Source organism: Aphidius gifuensis, linkage group LG1, assembly GCF_014905175.1.
Source record: "Aphidius gifuensis isolate YNYX2018 linkage group LG1, ASM1490517v1, whole genome shotgun sequence".
In the NCBI taxonomy this organism is placed as follows: Eukaryota; Metazoa; Arthropoda; class Insecta; order Hymenoptera; family Braconidae; genus Aphidius; species Aphidius gifuensis.
In genome coordinates this window covers 26,618,894-26,637,537 of record NC_057788.1, presented here as the reverse complement: position 1 = coordinate 26,637,537, position 18,644 = coordinate 26,618,894, and the positions used below count along the sequence as shown (strand labels likewise).

The following is an 18,644-nucleotide window of genomic DNA, read 5'->3' as shown; positions in this document are numbered from 1 at the left end:
TGTTACTTTAACGAGGATAATAGATGCTTTTGATTCTAAGATAAAAAAAAGTTCCAACAGATTAAAACTCGTTGGTTTTTAAAAAAGCTCAAATAATTTACAACGTCAGTGAATATGAGTCTATCAGAATATATGATCGTCATTATGATGATAAATAAAGAGGGTGAAAATGAATGCAGCCTTGTGTTTAGCCTTTTTTTTCTTCTTTTAATTTTTTTTTTTTTTTAAATATCTTTTTCGTTTCTTTTCAATATGTCTATGTCAGAGAGAAGACTTGAAGAGGCACCAACTCATCGTGTTGAGTATGCATGCTCTCTCAGAGGGCCAACATGGACAATCGTTGCTTTAAGCTTTTCATGTGCGTCTTCATATATATTCAATTCGTTTCACCCGGGCTTCTTTGTGTAAATATAATAGAACAAAAAAATATTTGCCTAATCGTCGACACGATGTTTTGTAAATATATCTTTGTTCATTTTATACAACTGAATTTTACACTAGTTTTAATAAAAATCATTTTTTAAATTTATAAAATGAAAATTGTTTTTAAAAAATTCAAAATAATGATAAATTTTTATTTTATATCAAACAATTTAGTCAATATAAAAATGATAGTAAATGTAAATTAAATTTATTCAAACATTTTCATATCAAATATATATATTTTTTCATTTTTTTTTGAAAAATAATATTTTATAAATGAAAAAAGACATTTTTCCTGGAATATTCTATATAAGATTTGATGGATATTTTTTTTTTTTTCACAATAAAATATTTAAAAAATAGATATCAAAATAAAACTTTAAAATTTATTGAACAATTTTTATGTTCATGAAGAAAAATTTTTGCATCGTTGAAAAAGTCAAATGTAACTTTTTTGACATTGAGTTAAAATATAAAGACCACCTTCAGGCAAAACTGTATGTTACGATCAAAAACGTAAAATTCCCTCGGGTAAATGTTTACAAATGCAAACGGCATTGCCATCGTCACTGCAACACTTGGAAAAATATATGGAAATATTGTCACATACGGAAATGACATGTACACATAAACACATCCACACATAAGCAATGTTTTTATATTTTTTCACAAGTACATATTTTTTATTTCAACTTTCTCGAGTCATATAGTACAAGTATTACGTATATTTTTCCCCTTGTGTGTCAGTATCTTGGGGCTTCTTTTCTTGCTACTTCGCGCCCATTTTATTCTGTCGTCAGTCTCGTGTCTTGTTGTCTGGTGAGCACCAAGAATAGAAAAAAAAAAATAAAATAAAAATGAAAAAAGAACATTGAAGCAAAATACTAGCAAAGTATAAAAAAAAAAAGGGAAGATAGCATGATGAGAAAAGAAAAATGGAACGTTTTTGCAGACGTGCGACGCTCGTTTCGTGTCATATCGAATTTGTGTCTCAGCTATTCGAGTTTCTCGACACCTTTTTCCCCTTTGCCAACAATTTTTGACGTTGAAAACACGCGAGAATATATATTCTACTTTTTTTTTTTTCCTCTTTCCATATAATAATATAATAAAAATTTATTTAATATTATTATTTTTCTTTTTTTCAGAAGACAATGGGTGAAAATTTAAATAAATAAAATACATAAAAAGAGGAAAAGAAAAAACCAGCGAGGAGGATCAGGTGAGTGTGTGTGTGGGTTTTTTTAAATTTATTTTTATGAGAAATTTTATTTATTCGAATGAATTGTGAATGGCTTTGATTCAAATTTAAATTGAAAATTGGAAAATTGGTTAACGAGTGCTTGAAAGCTATAAATGATGCTGAGATTTCTGGCAAGCAATTGGACAAATAAAACAAGGACTAGAAAAAAAAAAAAATAAAAAAAACTGAGAGGTGACTAAAGATGCTTTAAACGAATTTACCAGCACTCTCAGATTTTTTTTTTTTTTATTTAATTTTTCTTTTTTTTATCTTGAATTTTATATTTTTTTTGTTCTTTGTTATTTCTTTAGTTTTTTTTTTTATTTTTTTTTAATCCGTTTTGAGGCTGTTTCCTATCTTTCACACTTGGAACGTGCTTAACGTCGTTTTCAAGAGACTACTACGAGTATTTTCCATCGTACATAGTGAACTGCACGTAGAGACACAAGACTCAAATCGTTTTTTACTCGGTCGTCCACCTCTTTGATAACTTATTTTATTTTCACTTTAACATTGTTTTTTTTTTTTTTTTATATTGAAAATCAATTTTTTCCATTTTCTTTGCTCCATTGTATTAACATAACGGATTTTTTATTCTATGGATATATCGTTTACATTTTTTTTTGTTTTTTTTTCAACTCTTTTTTATTTTTCACTTTGATATTTTCATTACGTTTTTTTATTTTCCAAGGTACATAAGAATGAAAAATTGCACGGAAAAACAAAATAACTTTTTTTATAAAATGTATAAAAATTTTTTTTTCATTACATAATAAAAAAAAAAGAGTAGACTAAAGAATTAAAAATGCATTTGATAGTGAGTTATGAGTTTATTACTTGATGAAAGCATCGACTCAAAAATACTTTTATCCTTGCATATATGTATGTAGACTGTGATGCATAAGAGAGAGTATATATATCGAAAAGATAGAAGCATCTTGATGGGTATGAGAGTATCGTTTCTCAGGAAATGTGAGGAAATGAGTGTGTATAGACACCTCGTATATTATCATACATATATATATATAGATATCTAGGTAAACTCTATTTGAAGTACACGACCCTCTTTGGCATCAGCAAAGTCGCACATCACCTCGGGGTTCATGTTGGCAAACACCTCTATCCCTTGCTTCATATCTCTTTTTACTCCTGAAAACCTGTCTCACCACTTCTGTCACATAACTATCCTTCTTCTTGAATTTTCAATATTTTACCACAAAACATATTTCACTTACTAAATACCCTATATATATTTCATTTATTAATCATTTTTAATTAATTTAATTGAAAATTATAAACTAAAAAGTTTATAAAAAAATATTAAACAAGTAATTTTTGTTGTATATTATATTTCAAGTTGTGGTGTACAATATTTTAAATTGATTGAGTAAAATAGAAAATGTCAAAGTTCACTGAGCTTAAATACTGTCTCATATATATTTAGGTGCTTGTATTATGCGTCTTTATATCAGAGTGAATTTTGATCAAAGATCACTGCTTTAATGACTATTTAATGAACTATTTATCAACAAAAAAAAAAAAAAACTTTGACCTATTTTAAAACTGATCATCATACATTTTTATCTTCTTTACATGTTAATAAAACGATTTTTTTTTTTATTTAATATCTAAAATTGAAAATATATATTTAAAAAATTAAGATTGATATTTTTATGCTAATAATAATAAGTCGAGTTTAATGATTAAATATTAAATTATGATGGATCGATGTATGCACAAAAATCACTGTCATTATTAAAATATAAATTCCTACTTGACCTGAAAGTATTTATTTTTTCTTGCTTTTGGATCGATACGTTATCCCGTTTGTACAACGAATTTGCATCTCGTATGCTTTAAAGCTCTATATATAATATATGATCCTGAATTTCACTGCTACCGTATAGATATTTTACGAAAATAAAAACATAAAAAAATAATAGAGTATGTGCTTAAAATATCTCAACGTGTGTGTGTCTACATCAAATACATGTATAAATTTTACAATTTATATATACGTGACGTGAGAAGAGAACTTAATTGACGTCGAAATTCAATAGAGTACTTTTGTGGTTCACATCAATTTTCTTCTAGAATTCACGCGATTCGATATATTGATTCTTCTCGGTGTCATTGTTTCTTTAGATTTTTTTTTTATTAATTTTTATTTGTGAATGTATTTTTTGTGCTTTTTTTTTTTATTATTCGAGTATTCGTATTTGCCATGGAAAAAAAAAAAACAAATCGTATTGTTGGTCGAAATAAATACGTGATAGTGTATTTATGTGGAATATAGAATATAAATGTAACACACGTTTTGATCACAGAAAAAAAAAACATAGCCATCCTCAGAGTCACGTTCTTTTTTTTGTGAAAAAAAAAAAAAAAACAAACGTGCAAGATGAACAAGAAAAATATACTAAGACGTGGAATACGACCCTGACCTTCTGTCATTTTTGTTCGTTTACTTTTTGGGTTTTTCTATTCACTTTATTTTACTATTATCTTTATTTTTCTTTTCGAAAAGCCATCGAGTGATTTTTTTCTCTACTTTTTTTTCTATACATAATATATTTTAAGAAATAATAAAGTGAATCGTATTATACATTATGGAGTATATAGCATTGTATTATTATTTCTGATATATTTTTTTATTTGTTTTGTAATTCGACACGTGACAATTGGCGAATACCCTTTTATACTTTAAATAATATGTGTATTTGTAGATGTTTTGTTGTACATGTTGCCACGTGTTTTACATAACATTCAGTATACTTTGTTGTTGAGTTTTTGTGAACGTATATACTCAATCCACTTTATCCCTTGCCTCTAGTACTCAGAGTACTTCATTCTATGTACTGTTTTCTCCCCGACGCGTTTTTCTTCTTTAGTTATTTTCTTTTTTTTTTTTATTCCGGCATTTTACAAAGGCTCGAGAGCATCGATTAAAAGCAATCTCGACGAGTGTAATATAAACGTCGTGGTTGGTGCTGCTCGATTTATATATATATTTTTTTTTTCGTGTACATTTATTTTATTTTTCTTTCTTTTCACTGTTTTTTATTATTATTTATTATTATATATATTATTTTTTATTATTATATCAGGGTTTGATGAAATTGGGTTGCTTGTATTTTCAGTGTTGAACCCGGTAAATTCAAGAGTCATTTATTACAATTGTCGTTATACTTGTCAAATAAAATGAAAAATAAAAAAATTTGATATATTTTTATTTTTTATTTGTCTCTGTCTTTGTCTTACTTTATGATTTTGATTTTATGAGATATTTGCGATAAAGTTTTTAGATTTAACGATCGATAAAGTTACTGATGGTAAAAATTAATGTTTCTGAATTTTCGTTCAAACTTCAAGTGACATTCTTTCGTCGCCACAATTGCCTCTCTTTGCCTGTTAGAAATTAGTAGCTTTTTTTTATCTTTATTTTCGACTTTTTGGATAGTTTTATCGCGCATTACAGTGAACGTGAAAATGAGTTCCTGGGGTGTCTTAATTTATGAGCTACCATAAGTCGTTGCGACGATTTGTAAAGAAGAAAATCTCACACGGCCAAAAGTGTTAACAAAGCAGTCAACTTGGAATTTTTTTTTTCCCTTTTATATATATATTTTTTTTTCTTTTCTCACTTTATCCATTTATCTTTTATCTTTTTCATTCAAGTAAATTATGATTCTGCAAAGTATCATGATATATTTCACAAATTTTATTTGTTTTTATTATATTTGGAATTTTTTCGCATAAAAATTATCCTTTGCGTGATTAGAAAATTACTTTTCATTAAACATATGAAGAATTTCCATGTGAATAAATTATTCAAAGTAAATTTACAAACGTTTCTATCATAAGATTAAGACGTGTATTTTAGAAGACAGTGAAAAGAGACACATCACGTTAGTATGCACAAAATTATCGTAATCGAAAAACGTGCTGCTATTATTTTAATCATATAAAAAGTTCCAATAAAGTTGGTATATTATTTAATAGACACCCAAAAAAAAAATAAACAAAACTTTGAATTATACGATGTCGTATTCGATTTCATTTCCTTATTTGTATATTTGTTTTTATTTCTTCCCTCTTTTATTATTATTATCTATGATATAAACAATAGTTTACGTATTGTAGACAAAACGACTCGCTTGCTAAAGCGTATTTGACGCTAGATGACAAAGATATAGATGCCTAACCACTTATCTCTAATTTCACGCGTTTGTTAAGGAAATGTTGTGATTAAGGGTCCTCGTTTAGTCATTAAAATATTCCATTAACGCTTCGTGAGAGCTTTTCATGTTTATATACTTTGGTCGATCAATAAAGAACACTCTGATATCAAAAATTTCTCTACAGCTTATTAAATTAATTTTTTTTATTATAAAATGAATAAAAAAAATATGTATATAATGGAAAATCTTTATGGTAAATTTTAATTTAAAAAAAAAAAAAATCATAATAATATCCCTCAGGTGTTTGGCAAAAAGATTTTTTTCTTTCTTCGCAATTAGTACATCTTCTAAAGTATAAAGATTTTGCGCAGAGTACTCAAGAGGGGTGAGTGAGTGTGCCAAGGGATAAAGTGAAAAAAAAAAAAAAAAAAATCATTAAAGAAAAAATGACATTTTTAAGAGAATAGAAGTAGAGAGTTTTTAAAGTCAATAGACTTGAGGCAAAAGAGGACCAGTGAGTTGGCTATTAAAATTATAAATCGTCAACCTTACATCTCCGCTCTACCCCCCTTTCTCTGTGTTGCTTCTCAATTTTTTTTTCATCTTTTTTAACCGCACTACCCTTCTTGTTTTTATATTTTTAATTTATATCCTGCAGCGTTTAATATTAATCTTGGCAAGCAGCTAATTAACTCGAGGCCATGATTTTCACTCAAGTTACCGAAAGTGTATTGATTTCATTAAAATATAAGCCTGTGTATATTTAAACTATGTCAGAAAAAAAAAAATGCCCCATTTTAATAATAAATATATATTTTATCAACATTATGATGATAGATTAATAATTTAAAGATAATTATATTATTTATTTTTTATTTTTAAATATGTATTCAAAAATATTTCTTGTCTGGTTTTTTTTTTTTCTTCATGTCTTTTGAAATTTTTCTTTTTTCGTGATTATTATTTTTTCTTATGTATTTTTTCTTTTGTTTTTTTTTTTTTCTTTCTTTTATGCAAGGAGTAATATCCTCGGGTGTATTTTTTTTCTTTGGGTCGCCTTGGGATGTCGTTAACCTTACCACTGAGATTAAAGAGGCTTCAGCATCATTATGGTTTCTATCTGCAATTAGTGAAACTCGTGAAGATTTTCCATAAAACCTTTGTTTATTCATTTTTTGTAGTTTTATAAAATTTTCATCTATCTTAAAATAATAATATTAATACACAACAGTATAAAATATTTTTTGATCTAGATTTAATTTTTTTTTTTTCAAATATAATGATAATCCGAATTAAAGTAGGAATATAAGATTAAAAAAAGCTTTCATTTATATAAATTTTTTACTTTTATATTTAATATTTTGTCTACACTGTAGAAAAGTTTTTATCTGAATTTTAGTGAAACAGAAAAGAGGCGGACATTGTAGAAATATTATCACAAATGCATACACATGCGCACGAAATTTGTGCTTGAAATGTCACTGTTGACACTCATAGCATTTTAAATTATACTTTTATTTTAAATAAATTAAATAAATAGAATAAATTAAATTCCACATTATCACCTCGCATTGAAAAATAAAAAACACCCTTCAGCATTGATAAATTTTTAAAGACAACGAAAAAAATAAAGTAATCTGAAAATTTCTACAATACGTTTCTTTGTCGATCTAAAATCCTATTAGTAAATTAGTAGTGTAGCTAATGAAATTGTAAAAAAATATAGTTGTTAAAGAGTCATCTTTTATTGAAAAGTATACACAGCAATTGAAAAGCCCTTTAAAACGTATGTCTGACTACTGCTTGAGTATGACTACTTAAATTTTTCAATCGATAATTAAAATACATATATTTCAAAAATTATTATATATAAATAGTTGATTAAAAATATATTGAAAAAGAGATAATTATGAATAATAATAATAATGATAATAATAATAATAATAAAATAATTACAGTAATAATTTTGTCAAATGAATTCTATTGAAAATATGATCTATACTTGATTATTCAAATGATGTCATCATCTGGCGTATACGATAATCGATAAATTTCAATATCCTGGTGAGTTATAGAGGGTTGTAAGGGGGGTGGTAGATGATGGGTTTGTATTTGCAACAGTGTATAGATATATATATGGGTCCAGGCCATAACCGTACTCACGAGTAATCGAAAATGCACAGAATATTCCATGAATCGTTGATATATAGAATGATAATGTAAATTACTATTGCTTCGTTGGTATGACTGAAGGATAATTCTCTCATGAGAATTATCATTTTTTTTTTATTTTTCATATTTATACTGATTCTTAGATCAATTTCAAAATATAAAATTGTTATAAGATAAAAGTTTTTTTTTACTATAAATCTCATGATTATCATACAACTCGGAAATAATACTTTCAAAATCTCTACGTTTCATTTTTTTTTTTTCAATTCTTTTATTTTGCCTCTCATATTCTTTCATTTTAATATTTTTTTCTATTTTATTTTTCATAAAATCCCCCCTTTGAATCCATAGTCATATATAACTATGTATTATTTCAACGGTGTACTCTTTTCTCCGCTTTACCTATTTTTTTTTTTTTTCTCTACGATATACTTTCGTTCCGGATTTTTTTAAAACTTCTTTTTTATATTTTTTTTCATACCGCGCGTTCGTTATCCGTGCATCCGAGCTCGAGAGTTAAAAAAACGCCTGTGAAACGTGAAAAGCTTAAAGTGGAACTCTCGTGACAGACAGGTGAATATATACAATGTATATTTAAACGTCATATTTGTAACTAAAAAATACCCTTAGGTTATAAATTTACGATATATTTAAAAATATATATTTATACACGGATATTTTTATTTAATCGAAAAAAAGAATTCCTGAATTTAAATGAATATAACGAATAAAATATTTATTTTTATGAAAAAAAAAAGTTTTAAGTTTGTTTTTTAATTATTCTATAACTTTTTTAACTTACCAATAATAAGAAGACAGCTGGCAAGCATCCTCGATGCCGGTTATATTATCTTTTGCTTTACAAAAAATAAAAAAAACTGTCACTTTTTAAATTAAAATAATAAATAAAATAATAATATAAAATATCACCAGGTATTTATTATCAGTCTTGAAACACGCGTGTTATAATTACATAAAAATTTGAATAATAATTTCACAAGTATAAAAATTTTAAATTCAATTAAAATTTGCGATAAAAACTTTTAAAATAAAATTACAACTAAATTTAAATTTTATTTATAAATAATTTAGTATTTATTTATTTATTTTTTGTCAAAAATTTGTATATTGAAAAAAAATTCATTTAATCTCGTCGCGTATGTGAATATGTTTTTTTGGCGCGAGATTATTGCCGGTGTGGTTAGAATTGTTTCCCGGCGCCCACCGGCCACGACTGCTAGAATTTGCTAAACCTCGGGATCGGCCGCGCAGTCGCTAGAGTACTATGCCACCACCATGCTGGATAAATTTGTAGACACGCGCACCCCATACAACTTAAGCCCGCCATCAAGGTGGGAGAAATATAACCAAAGAGAGTATAGGACAGGTAATATAAGAAAATGAAAAAGTGAGGCAAAGAATATTCAAGGGGTTGAAATTTTAAGAGGGGTAAAAAATAAGCGAGCACTAACTGAGATTCTTGAGTGAGTTTACAAAATCATTATTTCTTCTTTAAGAAATATACAGCAAAAAAAATAAAACAACACAAATCATGATATATTTTTTATTTTTTACTTTGACAAGCATAAACTGAAAGAAATACAAAAAAATGTATATTAAATTTTTTAGAAAATAACTTTTATTTAAATATTATATTATCAAGAAAATTCAGGCAAGCGTTGTATAATTTTAAATCGAGATAAAATAAAAAATATAATATTCATGAAAATAGTTTCATGTATTTTCTTGATAGTTTTATGGGATCCTTTGACCGATCAATTTCCACATCAGTTTCTTTCCAATATATGTTTGGTGAAAGGTTACAAAAAGAAACAAAAAAAAAAAGACAAAAAGAATGAGATGGAAAATAAAAAAAAATTAAAAAAAGAAAGTGTTTGCCGATTGAATGGGATTTATTTCGCGAGAGGATTGAATAAAGATTTCAATGTTGGATTGAAAAATTTTCTAGCAAGGTGTATCATGAAATATCCTATATTTTTTCTATATCTATGTGTGCTCTTATCTGTTATGTAACACGATTGAATCTACTCTTCCTATATCCCCCGAAAAAAAAATAAAAAAAAAACGAAATCCAGTCTGATCCTGACACTTGTATATACATGTAATTTTGTGATACACACACTTTACAGCCTTATCGATATCTAAAAACGACGTGCGAAAATTCTCTTATCATGTTTTCTTCATAAACGCCTCGGGGAATATATAAGCTCCTATTAATTTTTATAATATAACAGGAGTGAGAAGAAAAAAAAATTGAAAAAAAGAAGGGAAAGAAAATGGGTTAAAAAATGATAAAAAAAAATAAAATCAACTTCATATATTAAACTGTGTTAAAACTTTTACAACACATACTTGCGAGTTTGTAAATTTCCAGGTGACTTGATTTTTATTTTATTTGTTTTTCATTCCCCGGGGTATATAAAAATAAATATATATATATGAAAAAGAAAAAAAAAATAAATAAATAAGCACATAGTCAGTTTTATATATATAAACCAAAAGGGAGGAAAAATAAATGATATTATACGTGTATAATATATTTCACAACAACTATAACAACAAATTGCCAAGTTGAGTAAGTAGTGTATCCGCTTACGAAGGGTTTCCCTCATCAGTGAGTCGAATTTTTCTTTTCTGAAAAAGCACTCAATTACTCTGCCAATTTTCTCAAACTCATTTTCAACGTGATATTTTTCATCTCATAATTTTCTTTCGTATATTATTGTCGTTTTTTTTTTTTTCGACGTTATTTTATTCATTTTTATTTTCTTTTTGCTTTCCGGAAACAAATCCGAAACTGAAAAATTGATAACCCCGAGTTTGTTGTGTCTCACCGAGTGCAAGCCAAGCAAACATATTGCCCACTAGAAAACTATATATATTTTTTTTATCCTTTTTTTTTATCTTTTAGGCACGTATAACACACACGAGTGAAAATATATTTTATTTTACACATAGATTTTTACAAAAAATAACAAATAAAATAAAATAACAAATATCAAATAAAAAAATCTGAATGAAAAAAATATTGAAAACAAAAATCTGGGTAAAAAAAAAAAAAAAGGTGTAGTGGATAAAAAAAATTGTTTTTTTTTTTAATCTGAGGATAAAAAAGCAGAAAAAAAAAATAAAAAAATGAGTTAGCTAGCCAAGGGAGTTATAAAAGAGAGCGGCCAGTGAGTGAGAAAAAATTTTAGAAGAGGATAAATAAAGAGGGAATGAAGAAGGGAGTAGAGGGCAAAATGCAGCCACTGTGTCCGAGCACGTCGTTAAAATCCGACCCGAGGCTACGGAATCCCCGGGTCTTTTTCCAACATTATAGCATCCTCTTGACGTTCCCCTATAAATTTCCCATCCCCTTTTATAATTCCTCCCCCTAAACTTACCCTTTTCTATTTTATTTTTATTTTTTTTTTTACTCAACAATTGTGCAATGCTTTACACTGCAAGTCTCTCGTCTCTATCACTATACTCGCTATACGACTATTGTTTCGTCAAGTGCGAGGTAAAAGACTCGAAGATATTTTCTTCAACGGCCTTCAACCCTATATTCTTAAAAACCTATACATCCTTAATCTTCATTACTTATTTAAAATATTTTATTTTGAAATTTTTAATAACTATCTACTCTAATAATAATTTTTCATGTAATTATTATTATTTTTCTTTCTTTTATTTTAATTTTTTAATTAGATTAAAAAAATTCGGGAAAAAAAGTTGATACACTCTGGTATGTATTTGCTAGATGATGATGACAACACGAGCCAATCCCCAAGCAAATTGATCGAGTAATCGATGGCACACCCCTTTGCTCTTACTCATCTAAATACTACCTACTGTACTATATCCTCCTTCTCTGTGTTCGGTCTTTGAATTCCAATCTATCATGATACGTGTAACGTTTAATTAGTCATCCAACAAAATTGAGCAATTCTAAATCTCCATATTATTACAAACTCACAACTACTCGTCTATTTTTTTTAGCTTAAAATAATAATTTTAACAAAAAAAAAAAATCATCAATTGATATCTAATTTTACTATAATAGATACATGATAATAATATACATGTTTAGAGCATGTATTTAGATTTCGAATTTAGATTTTCAAAATGCATTTGGTATTTTACGTGGGTGATTATATTTAATTCATATATGTAATCTGAGTGTATCTATACTGTTTACTATATGGTTGTAATAACAGTTTCATTAAAATTTATTGAAAAAAATTTTAATTGATCAAGATTAAATATATAAACTAGTCTATTGGATATAAAATATATTTTTGTTTTTTTTATTCATTCAAATATCGAGTAAAATTAAATAAATATAAGAGATTTACTACTCAGGAAAAATGCAAATAGCAGATAGGATTTACGCTCATTGCGTAAGTTAATTGAAGTAGTTTAATTACCTCGGACTTTGAAGGGTATAGAAAATATAAATAGAATTTAAACAAATAAAGAATGACAAAATAATTAAAATAAGAAAATTCGGTATTAATTTAAATAACTATATATCAAAAATAATAAATAACAAGTGTCAATAAAGAAATTATTTTTTTATTATTATTATTATTTTTCAATTACGTGGAAAGTCATAATTAAATTCAAATTTTTTAAAAGTAATATTCAAGAAAGTAGCTGAATAAATAGAAAAATAAAAAACCAATTAAAACACAGTAAAATATCTGAAATTGAAAAAGAAAAATCATGACAATTCTATGGGTTTAAATATTAAAAAAAAAAACCATTTAATTAAAACGAAAAAAATAAAATTAAATGTAATTTTTTTAAGCTTTTTTTATAAAAAGTATTTGCTCAAGTACTTGGTAAAAATTGATATATATTATGTAATTGGTAATTGAATTGAAATTAGAAACTTCAAAGTGAGGAGTCGCTTAAATGGTGGAGAGGCAATTGACATAGTAAAAAAAATTATCAAGTAAAGAAGTAGACAAAAAAAATATCTGAAAAAATAAATGTATATCTTGCAAATATTCTCTCAGAGTTGCCACGTTAGTCTTCGTTTTAGAAAAAGAGCTTGGAAAAGATGGTTTATGTGTAGAGGTAAAAAAAAAAAAAAAAGGGATGAAAATTTATGGGAGAATGTGAAACTCGAGCTTTTCAAGTCGAAGTTGGAGAACTTTGTGAATGCCACTCGGTTGCCACTTTGACACGTTCCGGTCTTTCATATATATATATTTTTATATATTTGTCCCTTTTTGTTTTTTTTTTTTTTTAAAACCACTGTCAACCTCTTTTTTCATCAAAATAACTTCCTTTTTCTTTCGAATAGATTTTCTGATGTCTCTCTCCTTAATCATTCTCTCCTCATTTTTATTTAAAAAAAAATTTTCTTCATGCTTTTCTCCATCAACTCGTGGTGACGTAAAAAAAAAAAAAGATACATACAAAAATTCTCACAAAGAAATTCACAAATGCAAGTGCATAGTTAATTTTAAAATTGAGCTTTTTTTCTGTAAATTTGTGAATATATATTATGTACTTGGATAGTGAATAGAAGGAGAAGTTTAGATATTAAAAAAATTACACGATAAATATTTTAAAAATATATATTAAATATACTTTGATAATATTGTTTTTAAAAATCAAAAAAAAAGTTACAAAGATGCAAATACATAAAGGTTAAATAAAAAAAGAAAACAGACTTTGAATTTTTTTATATTAATTTGCTTTATTATACATAAAGCAATATTAAAATATGCATTGTTTTTTTTTTTTTTTGTTTTTTAAACTTTTTGTATATATTTATAACAATTCGTAATTGAAAATACCTTGAAGGGATTTTTGTAGAGGATAAAACTGACTTTACAATTATGTACGAAGTCTCATTTTAAAATGAGAAGAACCATCCAGACATCCTGACATTGTAATCAGCAATTTTAGTCTTCCCTAAAGCTCTCTACAAAGTAGAAGAAGCAATCGGAACGAATAAGATACGAGAATATAAAAGATAAGAAAGGGAAAGGGAAATGCAAAAGAATAACAAAGATTGTGAGTTTTTGATATGGCAAAATATGTACGCAGGCTTTTTGGCATATACAAGCAATGATATTTGTTGAAAAAAAAATATATTAAAAATAAAAAAGTAGATAGGGTGAAAATAAAAAAAAAAAAAAAAAACGATGATGAGCGATGTATATAAGCACAGTGCAATGTACAAATAAAGATTTTTATAATTTTTTTTTCTTTTTTCTTTCGAATCAAAGCGACGATTCATGAAACTCATTTCTGACTCGACTCTTGGTTTTCCATCTCCATTGAGATCCTACTGTGTGGATTGATGTTATCACCACACCAAAACCATCATGTGAATATACACATAAATTTTTTATATTTTTCAGATATACATATATATCTTTATACTAAAAATATAAACGAGAAAAATAAAAACCGCATAAATTAAAAGAGAAATAAAAAAAAATTGTATAGATATATATTTTCCCTGGAAAAAAAAAATAAAGTATTTGTAATAATTTTGATTCATTAAATGCATGGTAAACAATTAATTTTGCTGACTTTTTAATATTTTTTTTGAATAGCATAAAAATATTATTTAATGCAAATTTTCAGAGCATTGTTCTCACTAAATTTATTTTTTTTATATATAAAAATAATAATAGTCAAAAATATATAAAGTTAAAATTGAGTGGAAACTAAACTGCTGACTGTTAAAATTTTTTCCTCAATACACAGCAAGAAAAATATAAACGTGTGCATGTGAATATAACTGTATAGATTTTTGCTTTTTACCTCTGTAAAATAATTTTTTTTTTATGTTTATTTTATCACATTTTTTACTATTTCATTATGTCACCTTTTTTTTTATTTGTTTTATTTTATTCACATTTTCTTTTATATAAATGACTTTTTTTTTATTTTTTATTTTTTTGCTCGCACTGCTGCTGCTGTTGCTTTTGTCAGTGCAGTTGTGTGTTGCTCATAACACGTGCCGAATAATAAATTATTATCAACGTTATACATTTTGCGCACTGAAGATGAAAATTTTATTTTTTTACTCTGAAATACATACTCTGTGTCAATTTATTTATTTATATTTTGTTTTTTTATTTTTATTCTCTGCATGCACAAAATTACAATGGACAAAATTTTCATCGTATACGTCTGTATGATAAAGCTATACATTTTGGCCCAAGTCATCATCGTTAAAAAAAATATTTCCAAGCAAAAATTTCAAGTAATTATGCTTTTCGTAATTAAGCTATACCAAAAAATACAACTGTCTTGAAAAGAAAAAAAAAATTAATACGTTAAAAGTTTAATATATATATAAATAATAAAAAGTTTAGTGCTTATGGGGGGTGATGGAAAAGGTGATGAATGGGTAGAGAAAGAGAAGGCACAGTGTGTTTCTAATTGGGGGCGATTTGTAATCAAGCGTTCAACAGCAATGGCTTCGTACTTGCCAATAGTGTAAATGTTAGGGCGATGATAAAAGCCGATTGGGGTTGAAGGTAGTGGTGTTTAAATTGAAGACAAATAAGTGTAATAATATACACATATAGATATATATTATAAATTTTCTTCTTTATCAATTTTCATATAAAAATCTTTGAAATTTTATTCAGCGAAATTTTATAAGCAAAATATGAAAAATAAAAAAAACAAAAAACAATAACAGTAATAATAATTATAATAACGATAACGCTTCCATCGTTTTTTTTTATTGATAAAATTGTTAATTGAAATATTCATCATCATTATATTTATTCTTCTTGAATTTATATAGAGTCTGATATGGAAAATAGTGGATATCAAATTCGTCGTATCAACGTGAATATCGTTTTTTTTTTTTTTATAATTTTTTTTATCATGATGTTGAAGTTGTGCGGTACCTTTTATATTCCTCAACTCGCGTATATATCCAAGGGTCCAATTAGCACTGAGCTCTCGACAGAGTTTTCATTCGATTTTTTATTACTATTTTTTATTTTTTCATTTCTGTCTTTCTCAACGTTTTCTACACCAGATTTTATGAAAAACTGATTTTTTTAAAAAAAAATTGTAAAAATAGAGAGAAAAAAAAAAAATAAACTGAATAAATGAAACGATTGACGAAAAATAAAAAAATGAATCTAGGTAAAACGAGATTCAATCAATACACAAGGTCTCGATTGCTTTAAATAAAAAAATAAAAAAGCTATGTATTCATTACTAAATTTTTTTTCGTATTGAAATTATTCAACGAAATTTTAATTTTTCAGTTGTGTATGAATTAATAAAATTGAATAAATTTTACATATCTATTTGTAAATAAACAAAAGGAACAATAAATATTAAGAGCGATAAATTAATTTCGAAAAAAATGAAAAATTTATCTCACGATTAATTAGAAACTGTGAATTTATAATTTTTAAAATGCAATTGTTTTATGATTTTTTTTTTTGGCTTGTTTTTTTTGTCATGTATTTGACTGTGTTATGATTGAGGTGTCAATGTGTGAGCACAATGAGAAATATATAGTAGTAGAGAAAAATTGGAAAGGGAAAATTCACGCACGTCATTTATCACTCCCCACAACATCGATTAACGTCATCCGTTAATTTCATATTCCAAAATCGATTCTCGTAATATCGATGCTATTGTACAATCATTTCCGTTATCATGTTTTCAATAATAACACAACAAAACCACGGTCCATATACTGCTCATTTTTTTACTATTTATCTTTATTGAATAAAGTGTAATTTTTGTGTGTGAGTAAGGGTTGAATTGGTACACTTGTCGGAAGTCATTCTCGTCTATCCTTTAATGCCAACCAAAGTTTCGAATTGCCGGAGTTTTAGCTACATCCGGTTACTAGAAATTTTTTTTTTCAATGCTCCAACTTTAACATCACTTTACAGAGATAAAAAAGGATACTTTTAAAAATCAAACAAACAATGAAACAATGTATTGCCAAGAAAAAAATACAACGAAAAATAAAACTAGCTAAAAAAAATTGAAAGGAAGTGTACGTAGAAATAATATTGACATTTTGACAATATCTTGGCTTGCATGTGTATCTTTATTTATTTTTTTAAATGTTTATATGTATATATTTTTTTTGGGTTTATTTTTAATTTTCAAAGAACACAGATAATAGTATAAAAAAATATAAATTTGAAATACTCATGGTAGATAGTTAATTTTTTATTTTAACTGTCGATTTTTTTTTTTTTTTTTGTTTGCTTAACGACATTAGTGATATTGTATATCACATTTGTGTGTGGTTAATCGACGTTGATAATATAATTAAATCTCGATTATTTTGTGGGTAAAATGCTAACTCCACAAAACTCCTACCAACCAGCTGCAACAGATAAATTAATGACATTAATAGAATGAATTAAATTTACATTTATCAATTGACAAGAATTTGATTTACAATTTGATTTTATCAAATGAATTATTAATTTTATAATTATTTTTATTTATTGTATTGATAAATTATATAATTATATTGACACATACCACTGACACCACTTGACCATCCAGAGCTACTTGGTTTCCAACCACTTGACCATCCACTTGGTTTCCATCCTACACTTGGAGCTTTCCAACCAAGACTGCTGCTGGGCTTCCAAGCATTAGAACTTGAGTAGCTTGGCCATACAGAACTGCTTGATTTCCAACCACTACTTTGTGGTGCTGACCAACCTGAGCTTGTGCTTGGCCATGCTGAAGCACCAGAACTTTGCCAACCAGAACTTGGCCAAGCACTGTCATCACTGACTGTTACTATTTTTATAATTTTATTGCCACCATTTTTCCATCCACCACCACCTCCATAATTCCAGCCTGATCCAACACTACTTGATGGCCATCCACTGCTTGATGATGATGGCCATCCACTGCTTGATGATGGCCATACTGACGCTATTTAAATATTTTTATTTTATTTATTTTTAATTTTGTTTCATCATTTTAATTAAAAATATTCATTATTATTATTATTATTATTATTTACCGTATGCTGAAGCAGCGATGGTGAATAAAATGACAAGCCCGAATGCCTGAAATTATTATTAAAAATATATTTTAAAAAACACATCGTGATTTTTTTTATTTTTTTTTTTTTCACAACACTTGAACAAATTGTTTAAAAAATTATTACAAAACATTAATTGAGATAATGTGCAATACGAGAGTGGTACTCACCTTCATGTTTTCAAACTGAATTATGATGCTTCAACGTCTGACCACAGTCTCTTTATATACTACACCTGAAGCCTTTCTTCATCGTATTAATCCCCGCCTTTTTTTTTATTTTATTTTTTTTTATTATTTTTCCAACTATTGCACCTTGTCTAGTTTTATCAAACTTTTTATTTATTTCTGGCCTCCCTGTTTTTCTCCCACACACACACTGCATCTTTTGAGATTAGTAATTTCACGCTATTGTCTTCAAAATCCTCACAAATTTTCCAACAAACTTTATCATATAATAATCTCAAACAATCTCAACACACAAGTTGTATTATAATTTTAATTTATTTTAAGATAAAATATTATGAAATTTATTTTTCTTTAAAACATATATATAATTTGTTTTCTTTATTTGATCGATGTTATAATCGATT

At 26.6% G+C, this 18,644-nt stretch overlaps 2 protein-coding genes across 11 annotated transcripts in view; both read right to left on the bottom strand.

The window, feature by feature from the left end:
• Nucleotides 1-9,273, bottom strand: part of LOC122858192 (Down syndrome cell adhesion molecule-like protein Dscam2) — a 53,791-nt gene extending 44,518 nt beyond the window's left edge. For 6 of the 10 annotated variants that reach the window (XR_006374288.1, XM_044160945.1, XM_044160951.1 and 3 more), the window contains exon 1: nt 8,822-9,247. Coding sequence is in view for 9 of the 10 variants with exons in the window: in XM_044160945.1 (XP_044016880.1) it covers nt 8,822-8,849 (28 nt within the window). In the remaining variant the exon portion in view is untranslated. Of the gene's footprint in view, nt 1-8,821 lie in introns of all 10 variants that reach the window. The other 4 variants (XM_044160929.1, XM_044160969.1, XM_044160990.1 and 1 more) reach the window with 2 other exon arrangements.
• Nucleotides 9,274-17,289: 8,016 nt separating this feature from the next.
• Nucleotides 17,290-18,310, bottom strand: LOC122858181 (transcription elongation factor SPT6 homolog). The gene is made up of 4 exons (XM_044160917.1): nt 18,223-18,310; nt 18,032-18,077; nt 17,536-17,940; nt 17,290-17,374 (listed from the first exon to the last, which is right to left on the bottom strand). The coding sequence occupies exons 1-4, from the start codon at nt 18,226-18,228 to the stop codon at nt 17,364-17,366; spliced, it is 468 nt and encodes a 155-aa protein (XP_044016852.1). The 5' UTR covers nt 18,229-18,310; the 3' UTR covers nt 17,290-17,363.
• Nucleotides 18,311-18,644: the final 334 nt, after the last annotated feature.

Coding starts and splice junctions, on each gene's coding strand:
- LOC122858181 (XM_044160917.1), bottom strand. Junction 17,941..18,031: donor CATCGCTGCTTCAGCATACG/GTAAATAATAAT, acceptor ATATTTAAATAG/CGTCAGTATGGCCATCATCA.